Here is a 23517-nt window from a genome sequence, read left to right on the forward strand (position 1 = left end):
AAAAAAAAAAAAAAAAAAAAAAAAAAAAAAAAAAAAAAAGAAAATATTTTGTGATTTTTTTTTGGAAAAAAAGTCTCTATAAAAGGAAGGTACCATTTTCTGACTGAAAGAAAAGGAACTAAACTGCTGAAAGGCTCAGTGTGAGTAGAGTCTGCTGGAGTTTTACAGTGAGTCAGTACAAAAAACAACCAACAAATCCTGCACTTTGAAAAAATTTCTTAGGAGAGTTAACATATTCTAATTTTGGTTACATGTGAAAATAGTTATAATTCACAAAGAAAACAAAAAAATGAATTTATGAATTTGTATGTATTTCAAAAGATGTAAGTCCCAACCAAGGACGCAAAACACCTCGGATCAATGGATGAGCATTAAACAAACTAATTTTAACTTCTAAGCTAACTTGTATTTAGAAAGAGTAGATATGTGAGAATCATGTCCAAATTAAAGTGGTCCTCATGGAGAAACAAACATTTAAATTTTATTCATTACGTATGTATTGTGTGCTAAGAAAAAGTAACTAATACATCAAAACCATGACTTCCCGGATACAATTCCTTAAGAGAAGGCAAAGGTAGACGTTTAAATTAAACAGGACCATTTAAATGGAAGGAAAAATAAACAGAAATTGTGCTGGTAGTACAAGGTAATGGCAAAAACCATGAGGACAGGCCGGGCGCGGTGGCTCACACTTGTAATCCCAGCACTTTGGGAGGCTGAGGTGGGCGGATCACCTGTGGTCAGGAGTTTGAGACCAGCCTGACCAACATGGTGAAACCCTGTCTCTACTAAAGATACCAAAATTAGCTGGGTGCGGTGGGTGCGCCTATAATCCCAGCTATTTGGGAGGCTGAGGCAGGAAAATTGCTTGAACCTGGGAGGCAGAGGTTGCAGTGAGCCGAGATCACGACCCTGCACTCCAGCCTGGGCAACAGACAAGGACTCTGTCTCAAAAAAACAAAAACCAAAAACAACAACAACAGAAGAAAAACCCATGAGGACATATGTGAATAAATGAAACTAAGAAAACAATGCCTTAATTTTTAAACATGTTGTGATGAATTTTTTAAATGATTATTTCAAAGCAGCATTGAAAGGGATACTTTCTGATTACTTAAATAACTGCTATGTTGACTGTAAATGTCAACACCTGAATTAATTTGGTAGCTAATATCAATGATATGCATTCCTGAATTTTAAAAATATCAGAAATTCAAACTTCTAGACCTTCAACAATTTAGACTACAAGATACTTAGCTTTTAATCGAGAGAAAGATTACCCAGAAGAATGTATTTTAAAAACAATTATTTAAAAAACTAGAAACAGTGGTTAACTACAATACTAAGTATTTTTGGCTTATTTGGGAGATGGCTTAAAAACAGCATCCTTGCTTCTTTGCAACACATCATATCAAGTTAATTTTAATCATTCTCTCCTGTTTATCCTTCAAGTCACTCAGACATGTCCTGCTCCTTGCTCCTTCTACCCCCAAATGCTGGAATTCACAGTCTAATTGAAAACCATTTGTTCCTCCCAATATTTCATGCTTACCTACTTGCATTCGTTTCCCAGGACACCTGCGATATCCAACAGAATTGCGGGCTTCACAGGAATATTCTCCAGTATCCAGTTTGGAAACAGTATTAAATTGCTATTTGTGGATGCAAAAATATGTGTTTTTAAGCCATAGATGTATAAGTAGACTTTTTAAATAACCCTGTTCCTCAAGTTTTAGCTTCAAGTTTGTCTTTCCTTTTTAAAAATTTGAGACTTTCTATCTTTACTATGAACTTAAAAATCTCCATGACTTCAAGGAGTTTAAGCTAGACTTTTGCTTAATTTGACAGAGAAGAACAAAGATAAAACATACACAGGGAAGTTCCTTTTTTTTTTTAAACCATGAAAGTAGTACAGTTAGGAAGGCAGTGAGCATTTTTTAAAGTTCATAACACATGGTAGTATTAAGTAGTCTAGGTATTTCTAATTCCTAGGAAACATCATTTATAAATGAAGGGCAGGCCTCCCTGGTAAAAGGGTTAATGCACTTTCCTAAGTCACAAGCGAGTTCACTGCAGCAGCCAACAATAAATACTCCCTTTAAAGAGTCAGTTACCACCAGGAAGTAGCTTAGGGCCTAGGAAAATCTTAATTGGTATCGGTTTATAGGATTGTCGATTCTATCAATTCTAGAATTTTTTTAAATTTGAAAAGAAAAGCCAGCCCTTGCTCCTTCCCATCCCTGTCAAAGCAACCAAAAGCTAAGACTGATATAATATACTTCATTATTTTTATCAGTAGTTTTATCCCCTTGGAGAATATTTGGAAGGAATGAAGGCAGACAAAAAGGAAGAAGAGGAGAAAAGAAAGAAGAGAGGGAGGGAGGGAGGGAGAAAAGAAAGAAGAGAGGGAGGGAGGGAGGGAGGGAGAAAAAGAAGGGAGGGAGGGAGAAAAAGAAGAGAGGGAGGGAGGGAGAAAAGAAAGAAGAGAGGGAGGGAGGGAGGGAGGGAGAAAGGAAGGAAGAGAGTGAGGGAGAGAGAGAGAAAGGAAGGAAGAGAGGGAGGGAGAGAGGGAGAAAGGGAGGAAGAGAAGGCGGGAGAGAGGGAGAAAGGAAGGAAGGAAAGAAGAAAGGGCTGGAGGGAGGGAAGAAAGGGAGTGTAATCCTGGTCACCTTGAAGGGTCATTGTCTTAGAGCCTCCTAAATGGAGGGAGAGGAAGTTTTCCTGTTTTTTTTTTCTTTTTTTTCACTCTATGGAATCATCTCTCACTCTCCTCAAAGCCAGAATGCTTTTAGAATATTCACCATGAACTCAGGGCCAAGGTTACATATAAATAATATGTTAGACTAAAACCCAAAATGATCTTCCAGCATATGATAGCTGGTAATTAAAAGGAAGTCATTGGCTTCCATACACCGGAGCCTTTGTTGTTCATTTCTCACATAAGAACCCATCCTAGTTCAGCCCAGGTGCATTCCTTTGACATCACAAGCTATTTCAAGGGTTGAGGTTAGCTAAGGAAAGTGAGTCTATCCTTTCAGACCTGCCTTGGGGCTTTTACCGACTACCCTGAGAAAAAATACATTGGAAAAGTAAATATAGCAAAGTGTGACAGCAGGTTTTTCTGCCCAATTGCTCAGTGTAAAATCACTCAGACCTGCTGATTGTACCTGCTGACTGCTGAGAGGCCAGAGCGTGGCCGTGCTTAAGAAGGAGCTGCATCCAATAGGCTTCATTATTCAGCCACTTTAGCAATTTGCTTTCTTGTTTATCAGAAGATATAGTTTGTAAATGTTATTGTGCACTTGTAGATGAAAGGAATGAAGCATTATATCCTCATTCCAAAATTCATTAAAATTGGCTGGGCATGGTGGCTCACAGCTGTAATCCCAGCACCTTGGGAGGCCGAGGCAGGTGGATCACTTGAGGTCAGGAGTTCGAGACCAGCCTGGCCAACATGGAGAAACCCCATATCTACTAAAAATACAAAAATTTGCCGGGCATGGTGACGGGTGCCTGTAGTCCCAGCTACTCTGGAGGCTGAGGCAGAGAACTGCTTGAACCTAGAAGGCGGAGGTTGCAGTGAGCCGAGACTGCGTCAGTGCACTCCAGTCGGGGCAACAGAGTGAGACTCTGTCTCAAAAACATTTTTAAAAATTATTAAAATTGTTATTATTATCACTACACCTTTAAGTTTTTTTGATAATGGCTGTCATAGTGATTCTGCGTTGCTAGAAGGCAGACAATTTTAAACTGACATGTACTATTACATTGAATTTTTTTAAAAGCTTCCAGCTTAATGACCTTTCTTTAAACTTCCACTTCTATTCCTATAATCACAGATGAAAAAGTAAAATACATTTTATTTTTAAATGTAATTAGCTTCACAGAGCTTGCTTAGAGATTGTCATCAGTATTCCTAGAAAGTCTTTCAATAAGAATATTTTACAGGAGGAAACAGAATATCTGGACTCAGTCTACAGTAGTAGATATGCAAGTCACAGAGTCAACTGTTGGTGATCTACAGTCATGGAAATATTTAATGACACAAGAATCCTACCATGATTGACTGCAGTTACTATTTTCACATGGCCAGGGTATCCCCAAGCAAGTTTTCATGCATTTTCCTGATGTTGTAAATTGAGGCTGCACTTAGTCCCCAGGCCAGAAGATAGCTGCAGATAACTGCCTGATTCATCATCACGAATCAGGCTTAGTGGGATTTGGGGCACTGTTACTTAAGAAAGCAGCGTGCAATTTTTTTTTTTTTTTTTTTTTTTTGAGACAGAGTCTTGCTCTGTTGCCCAGCTGGAGTGCAGTGGCGCGATCTCGGCTCCCTGTAAGCTCCGCCTCCTGGGTTCAGGCTATTCTCCTGGCTCAGCCTCCTGAATAGCTGGGACTACAGGTGCCCGCCACCATGCCCAGCTAATTTTTTTTGTATTTTTAGTAGAGACGGGGTTTCATCATGTTAGCCAGGATGGTCTCGATCTCCTGACCTCGCGATCTGCCTGCCTTGGCCTCCCAATGTGCTGGGATTACAGGCGTGAGCCACCGCGCCCGGCCACGCATTTTTTAAAGTTTATAGCACATGGTAGTACTCAGTAGTCTAGGTATTTCTAATTCCTAGGAAACACCATCTATATAAATGAAGGCCTCCACGGTAAAAGGGTTCATGTACTTTCCTAAGTCACAAGCGAGTTCATTGCAGCAGCAAACAATAAACATTTCCTTTAAAGAGCCAGAGTTACTACCAGGAAGTAGCTTAGGGTGTAGGAAAATCTTAATTGGTATTGTTTACAGGATTGTCAATTCTAGAATCTTTTTAAATTCTGAAAAGATAAACACACAGCCTTTGCTCCTTTGCTTCCGGAACCTTTGCCCCTTTGCTCTTTTACTGGTCCTTGGACACTCAGCTCCCTCAGTCTCTGTTTTCTCTTCCCATCTCCTATAGCAGCTCTTTCCATCACTTCTTGGTACAAGTGCCGCCATCTTTCCTGCTGCTCCTGCTTCTCTCCACTTAGCAAGCAATGGTATCACTTCTCTATTCAACATCATCTTAAGTTCTAATAATTTTTTTTTAATCCAAATGCAAGACAGTTATCAAGTTAATTCTTGAAATGACCTTACCAAAGTTCCAGTTTTTGTGTTCATTGTGTATGAGCTATTGGTGCTTTGGGAGCCAAGTCTGGGATTTTCTAGCAAACGGATGCCATCCTTAAACCATGTGTATTCAGGAGCTGGATTCCCTTCTTTGTCTTGACATCGTAGCTCTACCACAGTTCCACTCAGAGCAGAAGAGGGTACTTCACATGATGGAACTGCTGGAGCCACTGAACAATGGAAGTCAGATTATACTGGTTATTTATAAGCTAATCAAGGTTGTTTGTTTTCTTTAAAGCTGTTGACTTTGTCTCTATAATCAAGGGTTTTAATAGCCAGGTAAAGATGTGTGCTTACTGGACCCTGTGATAGAGACTGGTTACTTGTTCAACAAACCCATCTTCTTTCTTCATGGACACACAGTGGACCACGTTTCCCAGCACTCTTGTTGCCAGATGGGGTCATATACATGAGTTCTGGCTAATGGAATGTGGGAAAAAAGTGATATATCCCAGTTCCAGGTCCGACTAATTAAAAACCTCCACATGTTTGTTCATATCCTCCACCCCCTCCCACTACCAAGTAGGTGTCAACAACAATGGTGACCTTGGAAAGTCATGTATTGAAGATGTCAGCCCTATATTAGGTTGAGTCTCTAATGGTTTCATGAAATAAAATAATATAGCTCCTCCACCACTGTCCCAACTATTTAGGCTTTACTTCAGTGAGAAAGAAACTTATTATGTTAATCAACTCACTGAGAGTTAAAGGCCTATCTTTTATAATAATAAGCATTACTTTAGCTTGTACAACAGCTATTCTTTATTAGATAAACAATCTCTACTGTTTTCTTCAATTGGTTTACTACCAATTATATTTAAAAGAAGCCTAACAGAGAGAGAGAGTGCGTGTGCATGTGTGTGTGTGTAGATAGATTTTTTTTTTTTTGAGACAGAATCTCACCCTATAACTCAGCCTAGAGTAAAGCAGCGTGATCACAGTTTACTGTAGCCTCAACCTCCCGAGCTCAAGCAATTGATCCTTCCACCTCAACCTCCCAAGTAGCTGGAATATAGGCTCGAGCCACCATGACCAGCTAATTTAGAAATTTTTTTTTTTATAGAAAGGGCCTCACTATGTTGCCCAGGCTGGTCTTGAACTCCTAGGCTCAAGCAATCCTCCTGCTTTGGCCTCCCACAGTGCTGGGATTATAGGCATGAGCCACCATGCCCGGCCAAACCTGAGTATTTTTTTCAGGCCCAGTACTCAACTATAAATCTCATTCTATCTAGAACTGGCCAAGTTAGAAAATACCTGGTCCAGCTATTAGGGTTATTCTGATCTCAGGGATTGAAAAGTAAACCAGACTTCATTAGGTGACCTATTTATTATTCACGAAAACCCAGAACTGGCTGTATTCTAAGGTGGTCTCCCAAGATTACAGTATTTCTACTCCAAAACTCTAAGGTGGTCTCCCAAGATTGCAGTCCTTGGTAAAAATACACTTTTTTTTTTTCCAGTTATTCAATCAAACACTAATCTAGGTACTGTAGTAGAAAGATTTTGGAAATGTAACTGAGGTCCCAAAACCATTGTCCCTAAGATAGGATGATTTCATGAATGGGTTTGACCTAATCACATGAACCTTTAAAAGCAGAGAGTTTTCTCTGGCTGGTTACAGAAGGAAAAGTCAGATATGCAAGGCACAAGAAGAAGGCTAGGTGTGGTGGCTCACGCCTGTAATCACAGCATTTTGGGAGGCCAAGGCAAGAAGATCACTTGAGGCCTGGAGTTTGAGACCAGCCTGGGCAACATAGCGAGATTGTGTCTCTACAAAACACACACATATACACACACACATACACACACACACACACACACACACAAGTGGTGTGTGCCTGTGGTCTCAGCTGAGATGGGAGGCTGAGATGGGAGAATCACTTAAGCCAAGGAGGTTGAGGCTGGAGTAAGCCGTGATCTGGAAGACAGAGCAAAATCTTGTCTCAAAGCAACAACAAAAACGAAGTACAAGAATTTGACATGCTTTTCTTTCATTGAAGATGGAAGGGACCATGTAATAAGGAATGTGGTGGCCTCTAGGAGTTGAGCGTGGCCCACCAACTGATAGCCAGCATGGAACAGGGACTTTGGTCCTACAACCACAAGGAACAGAAATCTGCCAACACCAAGAATGAGCCTGGAAACAGATTTTTCCTCATAGCTTGTAGATAAGAACTCAGCCTTGTCAATACTTTGATTTCAGCCTTGGGATACTTTGGGCAGATACCCAGTCTTCTTGTTGGACTTTTGCTGTACAGACCTATGTAGTTGTTATACAACACTAGAAAATGAATAAACTGGCCAGATCTGCTGCAAGGTTTTCTGAATTAAATTTCTCCTGTGCTAGTGCATCACTAGTATTTCAGAAAGAGCATGAACAACATGAAAAAGGAAGGGGAGCTGTTTTAGTCTCTTTGCTTGGTAGATTATACACCACCAATGAAAGAGAAGAGATCATGTTCCTCCACAAACTACCATCATGAACTGTTTTACTATCTATCAATGATTCTTTTTATTTATTTATTTATTTGAGAAAGTCTTGCTGTCTCCCAGGTTAGAGTGCAGTGGCATGATCATAGCTCATTGCAGCCTTGAACTCCTGGGCTGAAGTAATCCTCTGGCCTCAGCCTCCAAGTAGCTGGGACTACAGGTGTATAACAACACCACAAATGGATTTTTCTTTTGTTTTCTTTCTTTCTTTCTTTCTTTTCTTTTTTTTTTTTTTTTAGAGAGAGAGATATAGGGGACTTGGTCTCAATCTCCTGACCTCAAGGGATCCTCCCACTTCAACCTCACAAAGTGGTGGGATTACAGGCATAAGCCCCTGTGCCTAGTCTATCCATGATTCTTACAGAAACTAAACATACTGGTTTTGGAGTTAACCCCATCTGGATTAAAATCTTAGTCCAGACACTTTCTAGCTGTATGGCCTTGTTAAATCATTTAAATTCCATTTAAAATCATATTAATGTTAATGAAGATGAAGTAAAATTACTTATGTGACAAGGGCTAACACATATCAGGTACATAATCAATGTCAATTTCCGTTATTTACCAAATGACTTCTAATCCTACCTTCGGTCTACTTTTTTTGTGTGTTATTGCTTCTCTACCATCTCATGTGATACTGTTTTAAATGGTTGGAAAAATTGTGTATATGCTGAAAACTACTGAAAAATAACCCCTCAGGAAAGATACTCCTATGTACATTGTAGGACTGCTAGGAATTGCCTCCATCTTTAACAAAGAGATACTTCGTGATAACGCGTTACTAAAATTTCAGCAGCCAATGAGGGGATGGGTAGAAATGGCCAAGAGCTTGCCGGGAAGGTGATGCTTATGGTCTGTGTAACTTGACTGGATGAGGCTCCCAGTTGATGCTGGCATGTTCATGGACCAGTGCTTGGTTGCCCCCAGGGCTGTGTGGTGGAGAAGAAGTGAGAGACGTAGTCACACATATACATGCACATCACCTAATACTTCCAGAGTGACTGTGTCCTCTTCCAGGTTTTGGCCTTGCTCAGATGGGGCACTAACTTCACAACGATATTTCCCCGCATCACTTCTTGTCACATTTTTGATCCGGATATTGAAATCTATCATCTCAGCTCGATTTTTAAAATCACCTTTTAGAAAAAGAAGACACTGATGTTAGTAATAACCCAAGTAGCTTTCTGTGTAATACCTTCCTCTAGTCAGTTCATTTAGTAACCAAAGCATTTATTTCCCTATTAATCAACTCAAGTTTAAAGCCTAAAAATTATATATGGATGCTGTTATTTAAATTTTTTCTTTTGGAAAGGACAGTTTTTAAAATGTTCAAAAGGCCAGGCGTGGTGGCTCATGCCTGTAATCCCAGCACTTTGGGAGGCCGAGGCGGTTGGAGACAAGCCTGGCCAACATGGTGAAATCCCGTCTTTACTAAAAATACAAAAAATTAGCTGGGCATGGTGGCGGGCGCCTGTAAACCCTGCTACTTGGGAGGCTGAGGCAGGAGAATCATTTGAACCCAGGAGGCGGAGGCTGCAGTGAGCCGAGATTGTGCCACTGCACTCCAGCCTGGGCAACAGAGCGAGACTCAGTCTCAAAAAAAAAAAAAAAAAAAGTTCAAAAAGGCATATTTAGTTTTATATTCTCATATTTTAATTCATTTTGACATCTAATTTTAGTTTATTCTACTAGCTTAGTCAAAACAGAGATCAAACTTATTTGGCAGTGTTGTAATGCCTACGTTCAACTTCATACTTCTCACCGAATCAAAATTTTGAAATCTTTATGTATAAGGTTAATAACTGTCAGTTAAGCAGTTCACCGAGCAATTAAATGTTTTTGTCCATACGCAGTCAGATTTAATTGCTGCTGTAAGATAGTCATAATTTCTCCAGTTTCAGTCTAACATATACCTTACAGTACACACCTGCATAGATTTTCTAATTATTTGGATGACCCTAACAAGCCATTTTAGGTCTTTGCTTTCACTTACATAAAACAGGGATAATAATATCTTTTTCAAAAAATTTACTTTCTAGGTAAGCAGACATAAGGCCATGTGAAAACATTTTGCTGAAAGTTGCTAAACAAACGTGAGGCAAAATTTGTAAGGTATTATCATATTAATTATTTTCTAATATTTAACTGACCTTTTTCTAATTTAACAAATATAAAAATTGCATGTTTTCAGAACTACAAAATTCAGTAGTTATACAAGGTGAATTAAAATAGTAAAGCTGGTCATAATAATGTTCATTCATGCATGTTTTTATTTTATTATATTAAGACATAATTATAAAAATAGGTAAAATTTAGTGAAAGCATTCCTATTTATTCTAGCTTAGGTGGTCTTGCCCATGTCAGTGGATCGTCTTGCACTGGCCACTGCATCAGGTACTCAGACAGTCATATGGCCCATAGATTTTTGTCAACCAGATTTGGCAATACAACTCTGACCTGTCAGTCCATATGCCAGATCAAGCATATTGTCAGTGATTGTGTCTAACCTCTCAAATATGTGCTTTTCAAAAATGAGGTGACAGAGCAAGCCAAGGCTCCCTGCTAGGCAACAAACCCATCAATATCTACGTTATTTTCAACCACAACATCTAGCAGAGAGTTATCAACGTTTCCTTTGTTTGTGAATGTTTCACTGTTGGTTTATAAAGTGGACTGTTATTTTATCTTCCGAGCTGCTCTGGCCTTCACTGACATGTTTGATTTCTGGCTGACCCTAGTGCTCCCACCCCGTCTCCAAGTGCCCAGCTCCCTGGCAGGCTGTCAGCTCCAGTGTGGGCCCTCTGAGGAATAGCTGCCAGCAGGCCTGGCCCCAGAGGCCCTTCCATATTATGTATATAAATTTTATTTTTTGAGACAGAGTCTTGCTCTGTTGCCCAGGCTGGAGTGCAGTGGCGTGATCTTGGCTCACTGCAAGCCATTCTCATGCCTCGGCCTCCCGGGCATCTGGGATTACAGATGTGCACCACCATGCTGGCTAATTTTTGTATTTTTAGTAGAGATGGGGTTTCACCATGTTGGCCAGGCTGGTCTCGAACTCCTGGCCTCAAGTGATCCGCATGCCTCGGCCTCCCAAAGTGCTGGGATTACAGACATGAGCCACTGTGCCCAGCCCCATGTTATATTTTAAAGAATTCAGTTCACATGCTTGCCTCATTCCCTTTCTAGTTCCCTTGTAAAAATATTCATGTCTTCAGAAAACCAGGGAGTCTGGTTTAATTGGCTGGAATAGTAACTTTATGTGTGGTGGCCCACGTAACACTGCGGCACAAGAAAAGGTGGTTAAAAACATTATTTTATTTTTTGATAGTAACATATTCAGAATTAAAATAGTGTTTTGCACCCGGTGTGGTGGCTTGTACCTGTAGTCCCAGCTGAGGTAGGAGCATCACTTGAGGACAGAAGTTTGAGGCCAGCCTTGGCAACATGGCCAGATCTCATCTCTTTAAAAAAATGTAAAAATTAGGCAGGTGCAGTGGCTCAAATAGTTTTGCATAACGTGCACATGCCAGAAATGGCAACTACAGAAAATTCAAGTGAAGACAGCTGTGCTATTAACACCTTACAGCTAGTAGTCTTTATCTTGACATATAAGAACTCGAGGGGATATTTTAAATTTTCTACAAACTTCAAACATTTTCACTTAATTCTTTAACATTAAAGAAATACATAGTATTTTAAAATAATAACATGTTTATTACACTTGTAAAATTGTATTTCCAGCTTTAGAAATATTTATAATGAAAAGATTCAAGCATACACAACATTAGAAAGTAGAGTGAATTGTACCTCAATGTATCATTGACCAGCTATAATAGTAATCAATGCAGGGTTTATCTTGTTTCATCTGTATCATTAACCACTGGTTTATTTTGAAGCAAATGGAAATTTGCTTCATCCATCATTATCAATGTCTTAAATTATAAGTTCATCACATATTCAATGGCAAGAGTTGGTAGTAGAAAGAAATGTATAACAAAAGAAAGAAAAGAAAAGAAAGTACTTGATAATGGTTGTTGTCACAACCCACTCTTAAGTCTTAACTCCCTAAGCTTCTCAGTGGTGGCCTGCCTTTCAAGATGGACTTAAGGAAATAGGTTGACAGCATTATGACTGAGAAGCAACCTTCCACTTCCAAACCACACAATTTTTTAATCCCTTTCTCTCAGGAGCCAGGCAAGTGGCTCACACCTGTGATTTCAGTATTTTTGGAGACTGAGGCAGGAGGATGGCTTGAGCCCAGGAGTTCAAGACCAGCCTGGGCAACATAGGGAGACCTCACCTCATCTCTACAAAAAAAAAATTAAATTAGCTGAGCATACTGGTGTGCACCTGTAGTTCCAGCTTCTTGGGGACTGAGATGGGAGGATAACTTGAGCTCCAGAGGTGGAGACTGCAGTGAGCCATGATCATACCACTGTACTCTGGGCTGGGCAAGAGAACAAGACCTTGAAAAAAGAAAGGAAAGAAAGGAAGAAAGGAAGAAAAAGAAGAAAGGAAAGAAAGGAAGAAAAAGAAGAAAGGAAAGAAAGGGAAGAAAGAAAGAAAGAAAAGAAAAAGAAAAAGAAAGAAAGGGAAAGAGAGAGAAAGAGAGAGAGAAGAAAGGAAAGGAAGGGAAGAAAGAAAGAAAAGAAACGAAAAAAGAAAAGAAGGAAGGAAGGAAAAGAAAGGAAAGAAAGGAAAGGAAGGGAAGAAAGAAAGAGAGAGAAAGAAAGAAGGAAAAGAGAAAGAAAGAAAGAAAGAAAGAAAGAAAGAAAGAGAAGGAAGGAAGGAAGGAAGGAAGGAAGGAAGGAAAGAAAGAAAGAAAGAAAGAAAGAAAGAAAGAAAGAAAGAAAGAAAGAAAGAAAGAAAGAAAGAAAGGAAGGAAGGAAGGAAGGAAGGAAGAAAGAAAGAGTTTAATCTACGGAGCCAATAAGAGCAATTGCATTTTGCATCCTTTATGCCTGAATTGAGAAAGAAGAGTCCAGGGATTCAGTGGGCTTTGCCTCCCTCTGTTCTCTGCTTTTGTGGCTATTGTGTTTTATGTCTCAGACATGGTTGCTTTCATCTCACACTTACAAAAACACATTTTCAGTAATCAGTCATGTCCTGATCTCATTTGTCAATTAAAGGATCCTGGTTGTACTTGGCATTCTCTTGCTCACACCTCTTCAAGCCTCCAGCTTCTTACCTTGAAGAGTCTGTTGATAGTAGACAAAGGAGACACTCCGACCCAGTTTCTTCCACTCTAATCTGGAGGAAACAGTCTTCTTTGGGGTTTTACAGGCTAAAATAGCCTCTAGGAACAACAATAAAAATACTTGTTTTTCTAATTGTCTCCATGAATTTATATTTTACTTAACTGGGTAACAACATTTTAAACATATTTAAATTACTCCTTTATAGTTTTATTCATTCATTCATTCATTCATTCATTCATTCATTCATAAATTACTTCAACGGGTCCCATGTTGGCTCAATGCAGAGATGAATTGGAAGCCTTCTAGCTCTTCCACATAATAACTGCGTGACACTATGCTTATTTCCCTGGTTATCAAGTTTGAGTTTTCACCGGTAAAATGGGCTAGTATTTCACAAAGTTGTTGTGAGTCTTCAAATGCAATAAGATACGCAAAGCACACAGACTTGGACATAGTAAGGACTTAACAAATGGCAGCTATGATTAATTATGTATCTTATTATTCTCAGTCTCAGTCTTGAAGGAGTCTACCATCTGGTAGAAGAGGAAACTAAGATAACGGCATTTCAGCTCAGTGTTGCTGAATACCAGCTATGTAAATGGTGATTCATGCTTAGTACCCAAGAAAGGCACTTAATCCAGCCCAGGACATGCTGGGAAACCAGAAAAGTTTCAGCAACATGCTATATTCTCACTCAGATCCCTTCTTTGTCGACCTGCTCTACAAATACATTAATACATATCCAACATGGTCTCCTAATAAATCATTGATTTTTACCCCCAAACAACTGCCTATATAACCTTGCCTCAGTCCAGATAATTATTAAAATTTAAATCTTGGCATCAACTGTGACTACCTCAATGTAGCTAAGTGCTTTTATTACAAGACATTTACTGCAATTGTGTCATTAAATAATTCTTGGAGCCTCCAAAGGAACCCCCTTTTCACTGTCCAAACGAGATGTCTGAGAGAGAAAAAAAAACAACCCAGTGCCAGTCTGGGAACCGCTTCAAGTTGCCAAATGGAAACCTCCAGTTATAAATATTTTTAAAAGTATTTTTTAACCAGGCTCTCTAGAATGTCAACTCCATATTTCTGAAATACTTTTTTCCCACAAGGCATATGGTTTGACCTAAAAAAGCACAGTATCTTTGACCAGGAATTATTTTAAAATCCTTTTCATACCTCTGATTTTAATGTTAAGCAAATGAATGTTAAAAAAGAATGCAGAATATTTAGTTTCTAATTTTTTTCATTCCACACATATTGCTGGACATACAAAAATGGAATAAAAGGTAATGGAAAATAGAAAGTAGGGCAGAGAAAAGAAAGGCAAGGAAGAAAAGAACCAAAAATTGTTTTCAAGGATATCTAAAGTTTTTAAAGCAGGTTTTATATTACAAAGAGACATCATTTTACAGACATGTTTACAATTATGCTACAAAGACAAATGTGTGCTAAGGGACCTGTCTGAGGAAATACAGTTCTGTTCTGTTGATTAAGGAGAATGGGTGGTGACCTTCCGGAGTCTTGAGTTGTAGATAGGTTTCCTTCCGGTATTTTGTGAGTTTCCAACAATTACACACACACCCACACTCATTTTTAGCCTATTCCTCATGTCTTCTGTGTCTTAAGTCTTATTTTACACTTAAATAATTGCATTGTGTTACATATTTAGATACTCACGCATGTGTGTGTGCTTGCGTGTGCACGCACACATACACACACCCCTCCTGGTGAATTCTTCCTAATTTCTGTCCTTATTGCGCTGTGGAGAAACCTCTATGAAACTTATACTAGAAAATATAGCAATAATTTTCCTAAGTCCAGTGACTTCACTCCAGCCTCTCTCTCACTGGCCATGTAAAATGTGGAGAAATGGTTTATCCAGTTCATCCAAAATATGTTGAGTACTTACTGTCTGCCATGCATTGTTCTTGAGCTATATCAGTGAACAAAACAAAGATCCTTGCCCTTTGGAATCTTACAATCCAGCAGGGGAAGTCAGATAAACAAGAAACGTAATAAAGTGAATAACCTCGTATGTTAGTAGATGATGAGGGTTATAAAGACAAAAGAGAGCAGAGCAGAGTACAGGAGGTTTGGAAGTGCTAGGGACAGGGCTACAATTTTTGAAAAATGGTAGCCAGAGTTCACCTCGTTTAGAAGGTGACATTTGACCAAAGGTTTAAAGGAGGGAGAGAATTCATTATATAGTTCTTTGAGAAAGAAGATCCCAAGTAAGGAAAGAGCCAGTGCCTAGGCCCTCAGGTACTAATGCTTGATTTTGAACTTCTAGCCTCCAGAACCATGAGAGAATAAATTTCTATTGTTTTAAGTCACCTAGTTTGTAGTATTTTTTAATGGCAACCATAGGAAACAAATGCAGAGAATAAAAATACTGGAATCATGGGGTCAATATCTGAGGATAAGGAAGTAAATGAACTTACAACCTAACTCTCATGAACGCTCTTCTCTCTCTTCAGCCAAAATTCAATACTTATGCCAGCATAATTTTGTGTATCAGGCTTTAGGGTTACTGCACCATAACATGGAGGTTATAGCAGAGGCTTTGGAGTTAGACCTCTACTGTATACTCCGTATGTGATATTGGGAGAATTATTTTTATATCCACGTCTGTAAAATGATAAAAAGAACAGTACTCATCTTACAAAGTTGTCACTAAGATTAAATGAGACACTATATTTACATGCGTGATGCACATGGTACTACTTTGCATATGGTATGTACTCTGTAAATGATCATTATTGTTTTCACTCCCTGAGGAATTTCTCTGAGTTATAGTTGCAAGCTTGCCTTTACATAGAAATATATACTTTATACCATCACAAATTTACCCATAAATCACTCCAGTTTGAAATAAAATGTTATCTCTGTAGGAGATAGCAAAAAATATAGATATAAATCATATTTTCTCAACCTAAGGCATATTAAAAACAGGAAAATGTGCCAAGCTTTTCTATTAAGATGATTATTTCATTGCCAAAATATCTATTTCATTTGGATCAAGAAAAGAGAATTCTTTGTTTATAAAAAGCATTAGCAGCAACATGTGGCAAAACAATCACATTTCGGAATTACATAGATAGAATCATTACGAATTTTAATTTTCCTGGATTCTGTACTGCTAATTATCCTTTGATTTCATTCTCAGGGCTCAAGTTAAAAATCATCAAAATCTTACATAACACAAAAAGAGAACTGATACTACCAAAATAGCTCTGACTTAGCAGAAATTACTTCTGTGAAGAAATGCTTGCTATTAAACTCTGATTTATAGCTTTCAGGTTTAGCATCCCTTTGCAGAAGGCTGCACATGTAATTTACAAGCCTGGCAGAGCTGCCCTGATTTCAGTCTCCTTCTGCTCTTGGCACTATCATGCGAAGTGATACAGCATAGCAGCGCCGGAAAGAAGGAATTAATTCATAATTTCTTGACCTCGGAGAAACAAGACATAACAAATGAAAAAATTGGGTGAAACACACATACACATATATACAAATCATAAAATATTATAGACTTACAGCAAAATTAAGTTACTGCATTTAGTCCTAAGACTAAAATGTAGAAGACACAGAAATGTATTTATGCCTTATGAAGAGCCAAGCTGGAATGATGGGGACACATATACAATAGAATTAAAATGAAATTCTTAATTAAAAAGAGGTGAGATGAAAGAAAACACTTATTTTGGAGTAAGATTAACATTTGATTGCAATACATTATGAAAGGATTTTCTATATTAAAAATAAAACATGCATTAAAAAGTAATGTAAATGGGCACAGGGTTTTGTTTTGGAGTGATGAAAATATTTTGGAACTAGGCAGAGGTGGTGGTTGCACAAAACTGAATCTATCAAATGCCACTGAATTGTTCACTTAAAGACTATGAATTTCAGGTTATGTAAAATTCACCTTGATACAGTTTTAAAACATAATGTAAGGTTAAATAATACAATTTTGGTGTCCTAACTCAGATACGACGCGAGAGGATATACATTCATTGTTCCCAGTTGGACCCAGTATTAAGAACCTCCGTGGAAGTGAGAAGTAGAACTGAACTTCACTTCCTTTGTCCCTCGGGGACATCCTGGTCCATTTTCCCCTCCCTCACTCTGTGCTTACCCTTGTGGCCTTTCCAGCTTCTGTTCTGGCGTCTCACCCAGCCCTGTTTATCCATCCTGGAGGTGTTCCATAGTCCCAAATTCCCTCAATCATTAATTTCCTCTTCCCACCTCTCTCCTTTAAAACTAACTCATACCGGAGTGTTCTATAGCTTAAGCATATAAAATATTAGAACTTAAGAGAACCTAGTTAACCTAATAATTGTTGAAGTAATTTGTTAAGTTACTCATTTTTTTAATGATGAACTTTTAATTTATTTTTTATTTTATTTATTTATTTATTTATTTATTTTTGAGATATAGTCTCGGTCTGTTGCTCAGGCCTGGATTGCAGTAGTGTAATCTTGGCTCACTGCAACCTCTGCCTCCCAGGTTCAAGCGATCTCCTGCCTCAACCTCCCAAGTAGCTGGGATTATAGGTGCCCGCTACTAGACCTGGCTAATTTTTTTAGTAGAGACAAGGTTTCACCATGTTGGCCAGGCTGGTCTCGAACTCCTGACCTCAGGTATACACCTGCCTCAGCCTCCCAAAGTGCTGGGATTACAGGCACGAGCCACCGTGCCTGGCCTTTTGTTTTTTGTTTTTGTTTTTGTTTTTGTTTTGAGACAATCTCTCACTTTGCTGCCCAGGCTGGAGTGCACTGGCATGATCATGGCTCACTGCAGCCTCAAACTCCTGCACTCAAGTGATCCACCCACCTGCCTCAGCCTGCTGAGTAGCTGGGACAACAGGCGTGTGCCACATGTCTGGCTAATTTGTTTGTTTTTTATAGAAACAGTGACTTCATGTTTTCCAGGCTGATCTCAAACTCCTGACCTCAGGAGTTTGAGATTACAGGCATGAGCCACCACTCCCAGCCAGGACTGATTCTTACCACAGCATATTTTTACTTAACAAGCACATATAATTTGTATTATGTGTTAGCACTGTTGAAAGCACTATGTGAATATTAACTCATTTAATTCCCCCCCCACTCCAGACCTTTACTTTCATCTTTATCTCTTTCCTTCAAACTTATCTTTCTCCAGCTCCAGGAACCTAAGACAAACCTGACGATGAGAGGTCAGACATTTAGGACCCGCTTCTTAATGGCCTAAACAAATATTAAATTTAAGAAATAGCAATTCTTCTGATTGCCCAATATTATTAATTATATAAAAGATAAAGGATCCTTTGGAAAAGTAGTAGGTGGTCAATATTTGAAATAAACTTATAGGGCAGGTATGGTGGTTCATGCTTGTAATCCCAGTACTTTGGGAGGCCAAGGTGGGCAGACTGCTTGAGCCCAGGAGTGCAAGAGCAGCTTGGGCAACATGGTGAAACCCTGTTTCTACAAAACAATACAAAAAATTAACCAGACATGGCGGCCTGCGCCTGTAATCCCAGCTACTTGGGTGGGTGAGGTGGGAGGATCACTTAACCCTGGAGGTGGAGGTTGCTGTGAGCCGAGATCATACCACACTGCACTCCAGCGTGGGTGACAGACGGAGATCCTGTCTCAAACAAAATAAAGCAAAACACAACAACAACAATAACAAAAACTTATTAAAAAGCCCATATATAGGTTACTAGTTTCTTTTGACAATTTTTTAAATGTGGCAAAATAAACATAAAATTCACCACCTTGACCATTTTTAACTGTATAGTTCAGCAGTATTAAGTATATTGTTGCACATATAACAATCTCCAGAACTATTTTATCTTGCAAAACAGAAACTTTATACTCTTAAATTGACTCCTCCTTATAAACATTTTAAAGAAGCTAAAATAGATAAAATGGTGCCCCAAAGTAAGCTATATTAATATCATCTTAAATACACACAGAGGGGTTTGTGTTCATTTCTATTTCTCATATCTAGCTGGCTAGAAACTTTCCAAGCTCTCCATCTCCCAGTTTCACAAATCAGATTGCTTTGTTGCAGATAATGTAAGTAATAGGAGACCTGCTTTGTACATCCAGTCTTTTATTGAATGTCCAAAATGTCCACTGAGGAGGTGGAGAAAATGTTCTTGAGGTGGAGTCAGCATGAAGCAGCATTTCAGGCAGAGGAATTAGTAGAAGATAAGGCAGAGAATCCCAACAAATAGAAAATCACATCACATGAGTCACTCTCATGAGTTATTTCAACAATGCAGCCTGTGAAAATCAGTAAGATACTGTACCTTGGTACTCTACTGCTGTGACCACTTGCTGATCTTTTGGGGCAGAAAACCCATAGGCCTTATGATCTGAAAGATTAAAACAGACAGGATAATTAAAAATGAACAAAAATTCACTTTCAAATGTCTGAATGGAATGCAATATTCAAGAAAACTGTCCTAAAGTTTGGTGACAGTTTTGCCCAATTCATAACACATAGTTTTAAAGTATCAAAATAGGAAAAAGCAAACAGAACTATACATATTTATTTTCTAGATTGTAGTTTTGGCCTTTAAGCATTTCCCAAAGTAGAATCCTTGTATCTATTTGGACCCCACCACAGACAACACGCTCTTGCCAGCCCAATCATTGAAAAATGTCTTACATCCTTCATTCAGCTTAATATGCAGTCTAGTGTCACATGGTGTTGCCTCACAAATAACAGCTAATTCTTCTTAGTGCTTATTTAAACATATAAATAGCTTTATGAATTTATCCCCGACAATACCTATGTCATATAGAAATGAGTCATTTTACATACTTTTGATGAAATTTGTATATATATATAGTATAATATATATAAGTTTTATATGAAATTATGAAAAATTCAAGCAGAACATCTTTATTTTTTTCCCCCAAAACATTTCAATGATTTTTGAGAACTGGTCTATAGACTAAAGTAACTACTATGGTGGCTACTGCTACTGTGATCTAATAGTTACATGATGCTGCTGTTGCTTATTACCACTCCCTTAAACTAACACAGAAATTTTCATTTAAAAAGGCACCTTTGATACAGATAGGAGACAGAAAAGTGCTGGGTAGGAGAGGGCAGTTCCTTGGCAAAGGCCCTACCCTGAGGCCTGGAGACCCGCTACCCTAAAAGAGGACAGGCATTCCTGTTTTCATGCCCCAAAAGTTGCCTTTTGTCCCACCATGCCCCCTATCCTGTACCTATATAAACCCCAAACCCCAGGTTCTAGAAGCAGATGAGCAGGCAAGGAGACGAGGAGACAAGCAGACAAATGGCGGAACAACAGGGCAGAGAAAGATAGAAGAGAAGAGACGTCTGAACACTGAGAGCAGTTCGACTGGGGGTGGTCGGAGAAGTGTTCAGCCTCTGGATGGCCAAACTCCAGGAAAAGATCATCTTCCCACTCCATCCCTTCTTCCAGCTCCCCATCCATCCTGCTGAAAGCTACCTCCACCACTCAATAAAACCCTGCATTCATCCTTTAACCCCTTGTGTGACCTGATTTTTCTGGGATACTGGGCAAGAGCTCAGGATACAGAAAGCTGTCACACTGGCCCTCCGCCCACACGAAAAGGCAGAGGGTCCGTTGAGCTGGTTAACACTCAGGCCATCTGTGGATGGCAAGGCTGAAAGGGCACATGGTAACACACACCCACTTGGGCTCCTGCACCTGTTCATCTGCAGCTGCCCCTCCCCTCAGGGATTCAAGCAGCGGCCACTGAAAAGGTGAGCCACACCCCTGTCGCACGTCCTGCGAGGGGGATCAGGGAACTCTCCCATTTCACCTTCACATACTTGCTTTTATGCTGTAAAATTCAATATTCAAAGTAACCTGGTGTGGTAGGCATTATTAGTACTAAAGAAGAAAGTATCAGAAAGTATCAATAAAACTTTGTAATTCCATCTTTGATCTAAATCACTTTCTTTATGGATGTCATTCTATACTCCAGTGTAATGACCACGTTTAAAAATAATTTAAATATTTTCCTATAAGTATACATCTCTAAAATATAAATGCTACAAGCGCAAGACTGTTGCCTGTTATATTCTCTGAAATTAACCCAAACACTCAGAACAGTGCCTGGCATAAAGCAAGCCACAATAAATGTTTGTTGAATAAATCAGCTCATTCCTTATTGTATACTAATAAGAAAAGTCCAGTAAATGAGGTCAGATCAAACTGACACTGAGGAAGAGTTCCTGAAGGCAAGCAATTCTTTAGGGTAAGTGTTGTAAGTATACAATATTGGATTGGTATTAATTGTTTCAAAGTCAGAATAATGCAAAGCATTATTGTTGGTTGATCTGGTTTGACTGTGTCCCCACTCAAATCTTGTCTTGAACTGTAGTTCCCATAATCCCCATGTGTTGTGGGAGGAACCTGGTGGGTGGTAATTGAACCATGCTGTTCTCGTGATAGTGAGTGGGTTCTCATGAGACCTGATGGTTTTATAAGGGGCTTTTTCCCTGCCTTCACTCTGCACTTCTCCTTGCTGCCGCCATATGAAAAAAGATGTATTTGCTTCCCCTTCTGCCATGATTGCAAGTTTCCTGAGGCCTCCCCAGCCATGCTGAACTGTGAGTCAATTAAACCTCTTTCCTTTATAAATTACCTAGACTCAGGTATGTCTTTATTAGCAGAATGAGAACAGACTAATACAATGGTCATCTCAAGAAAACAATTTAGGCAAAACAATCCAACTGCTCTCCTTCATTATTCACCCAAAAAATTATACATGATATAAGGTAAGACTGAATTAAGCCTATCATGAAAAGCTAAAGAAGGTTATTTATTGACTATATATTTCTATAATTTATTTGAAATGCTATTTCTCCACTCATGCTACCATCTGTCCTCTGTCTTCCTGTGGTCTACTGACCCTGTTTTCATTAAGACGACAATGACCTATCTGTTGGCATATCTAATGGACACTTTTCAGTCTATATCTTACCTGACCTCTCTATGACATGTGACTCTGTTGACTCCCTTGTATTCTGTAACTTGATTCTCTCCTAGTCTTTGTCCTTCTGTTCTGATCCTAGTACTTCATTCTGTCTGCTTTGTGAGTTCTTCTTCCTCCTTGTTCTGCCCGCCCATCCATCCATCCATCCATCCATCCATCCATCCATCCATAAACTGCTTTTCTGACTAAACTAGCTCCTTTTTATAGAGTATTTTATACTCTGATTGAGCCAACTAGCATTTATTTGCTAAAAAGTTGTAACTCCATATCTCCAGCTCCAATCTCTCTTGAAATTAAATCTGTGAGGCCGGCTTTCTGCTGGACATCTGTATTTCCATTTCCCACAATTACCACAAACTCATGGGCAAAACTCATCAGCTTGCCCCCAAACTTTGTACTATTTCTGCAAATCTCATCCCTGTGTAAAGCATCACATTCCATGTGGCCACTCACACCAGAAACTTAGGTACTGCCCATGACGCATCCATCTTCTCATCCCTTCATTCATCAGCTTCCATCTATAGACTAAGAATTGCGAGTCATCCAAGAAAATGTTTTGAAGTATTTTTCCTTCCCTGTCTTTCCCATCTCCCACCTTTATGCCACAAAGTGCTCAGGGAAGGGATATGGACAGCCAAACTTGAGAGAGAAAAATAGGGTATTTCCTGCCTTTCCACGTCAAAAGTCCCAGCCATTAGAGTAATGGAAAACATTCAGAATTTAGGCAAACATTTAAGAGAAACCATCATGAGCAAATTACACCTGCTTTCTGGACTTGGAGTACAGAGAAGGAAGTAACTTAGAGGACAAAGACCTTGATGGACTCTTGAGAAAGGATAATAATAGCTAAAATTTATTAAGCACTTGGTGCTTGACAAGTATTAACTCATTTGACTCTTAAAATTCTCTGTGGCAGGGTACCATTTTTGCTCACGTTTTTGAGGGTGGGAAAACTGAGGCACAGAGAGAGTAAGAAACTTGGCCACGGTTATATAAGAAGTAAGTGGTGGAGTTTGGATTTGGACTCAGTCAGTACCTAAAGCCCACATAGTTAATTACTGTGGTATACTAGGCCCACACCGTGCCCCAAGATGAACACGAGCAAGGATTGCAGATTAACAAAGATGCCAGGAGGAAAGGTTCATTAGTCCAATGAAGACAGGAGAGTTTGAGAAATTGGTGGTTAGAATGAAGGCAAAAGACTGGCTCTGGAGCACAAGAGAAAGGTGGAAGCTAAGAGGCTGAACTAGGAAAGTAGGACACCAGGGTAATCCCAGAGGGGAGGTCTAGGTAAGGGTTTCTTAATCTTGACACTATTGATGTCTGGCACCCAATCATTCTTTGTTGCAGGGGGCTGTCCTGTGCACTGTAGGATGTTTTGCAGTATCCCTGGCTTCTACCCACTAGATGCCAGTATCAGCACGCCCCAAGTGATGACAACTAAAAATGTACCTAAACATTAGCAAATGTCCCCTGAGACATGGGGGTAAAGAACTCACTCCTGGTTGAGAACCATTGCTCTAGACTTCCAGTTAGACCAGTCTGAACAACCAGGAACAGGAATAAACCAATAGACTATAAAGAATGCCAAAGAATCATGAATTCTAGGATTCTGAAAGGTTCCTATAAAATCAGAATTGTATAACTATGAAAGATAATTGATTATA

General features: G+C 39.2%; 1 protein-coding gene across 3 annotated transcripts in view; it reads right to left on the bottom strand.

The window, feature by feature from the left end:
- JAM2 (junctional adhesion molecule 2) overlaps nucleotides 1-23517 on the bottom strand; it is a 78544-nt gene that overhangs the window by 11558 nt on the left and 43469 nt on the right. For 2 of the 3 annotated variants that reach the window (XM_025380111.1, XM_025380110.1), the window contains exons 2-6: nucleotides 19156-19221; nucleotides 12836-12943; nucleotides 8631-8783; nucleotides 5125-5327; nucleotides 1553-1652 (exon numbers count right to left, since the gene is read on the bottom strand). In XM_025380111.1, the coding sequence (XP_025235896.1) occupies nucleotides 1553-1652; nucleotides 5125-5327; nucleotides 8631-8783; nucleotides 12836-12943; nucleotides 19156-19221 (630 nt within the window). The remainder of the gene's footprint in view (nucleotides 1-1552; nucleotides 1653-5124; nucleotides 5328-8630; nucleotides 8784-12835; nucleotides 12944-19155; nucleotides 19222-23517) is intronic. The other variant, XM_025380112.1, reaches the window with a different exon arrangement.

Source organism: Theropithecus gelada, chromosome 3, assembly GCF_003255815.1.
Source record: "Theropithecus gelada isolate Dixy chromosome 3, Tgel_1.0, whole genome shotgun sequence".
Taxonomy (NCBI): Eukaryota; Metazoa; Chordata; class Mammalia; order Primates; family Cercopithecidae; genus Theropithecus; species Theropithecus gelada.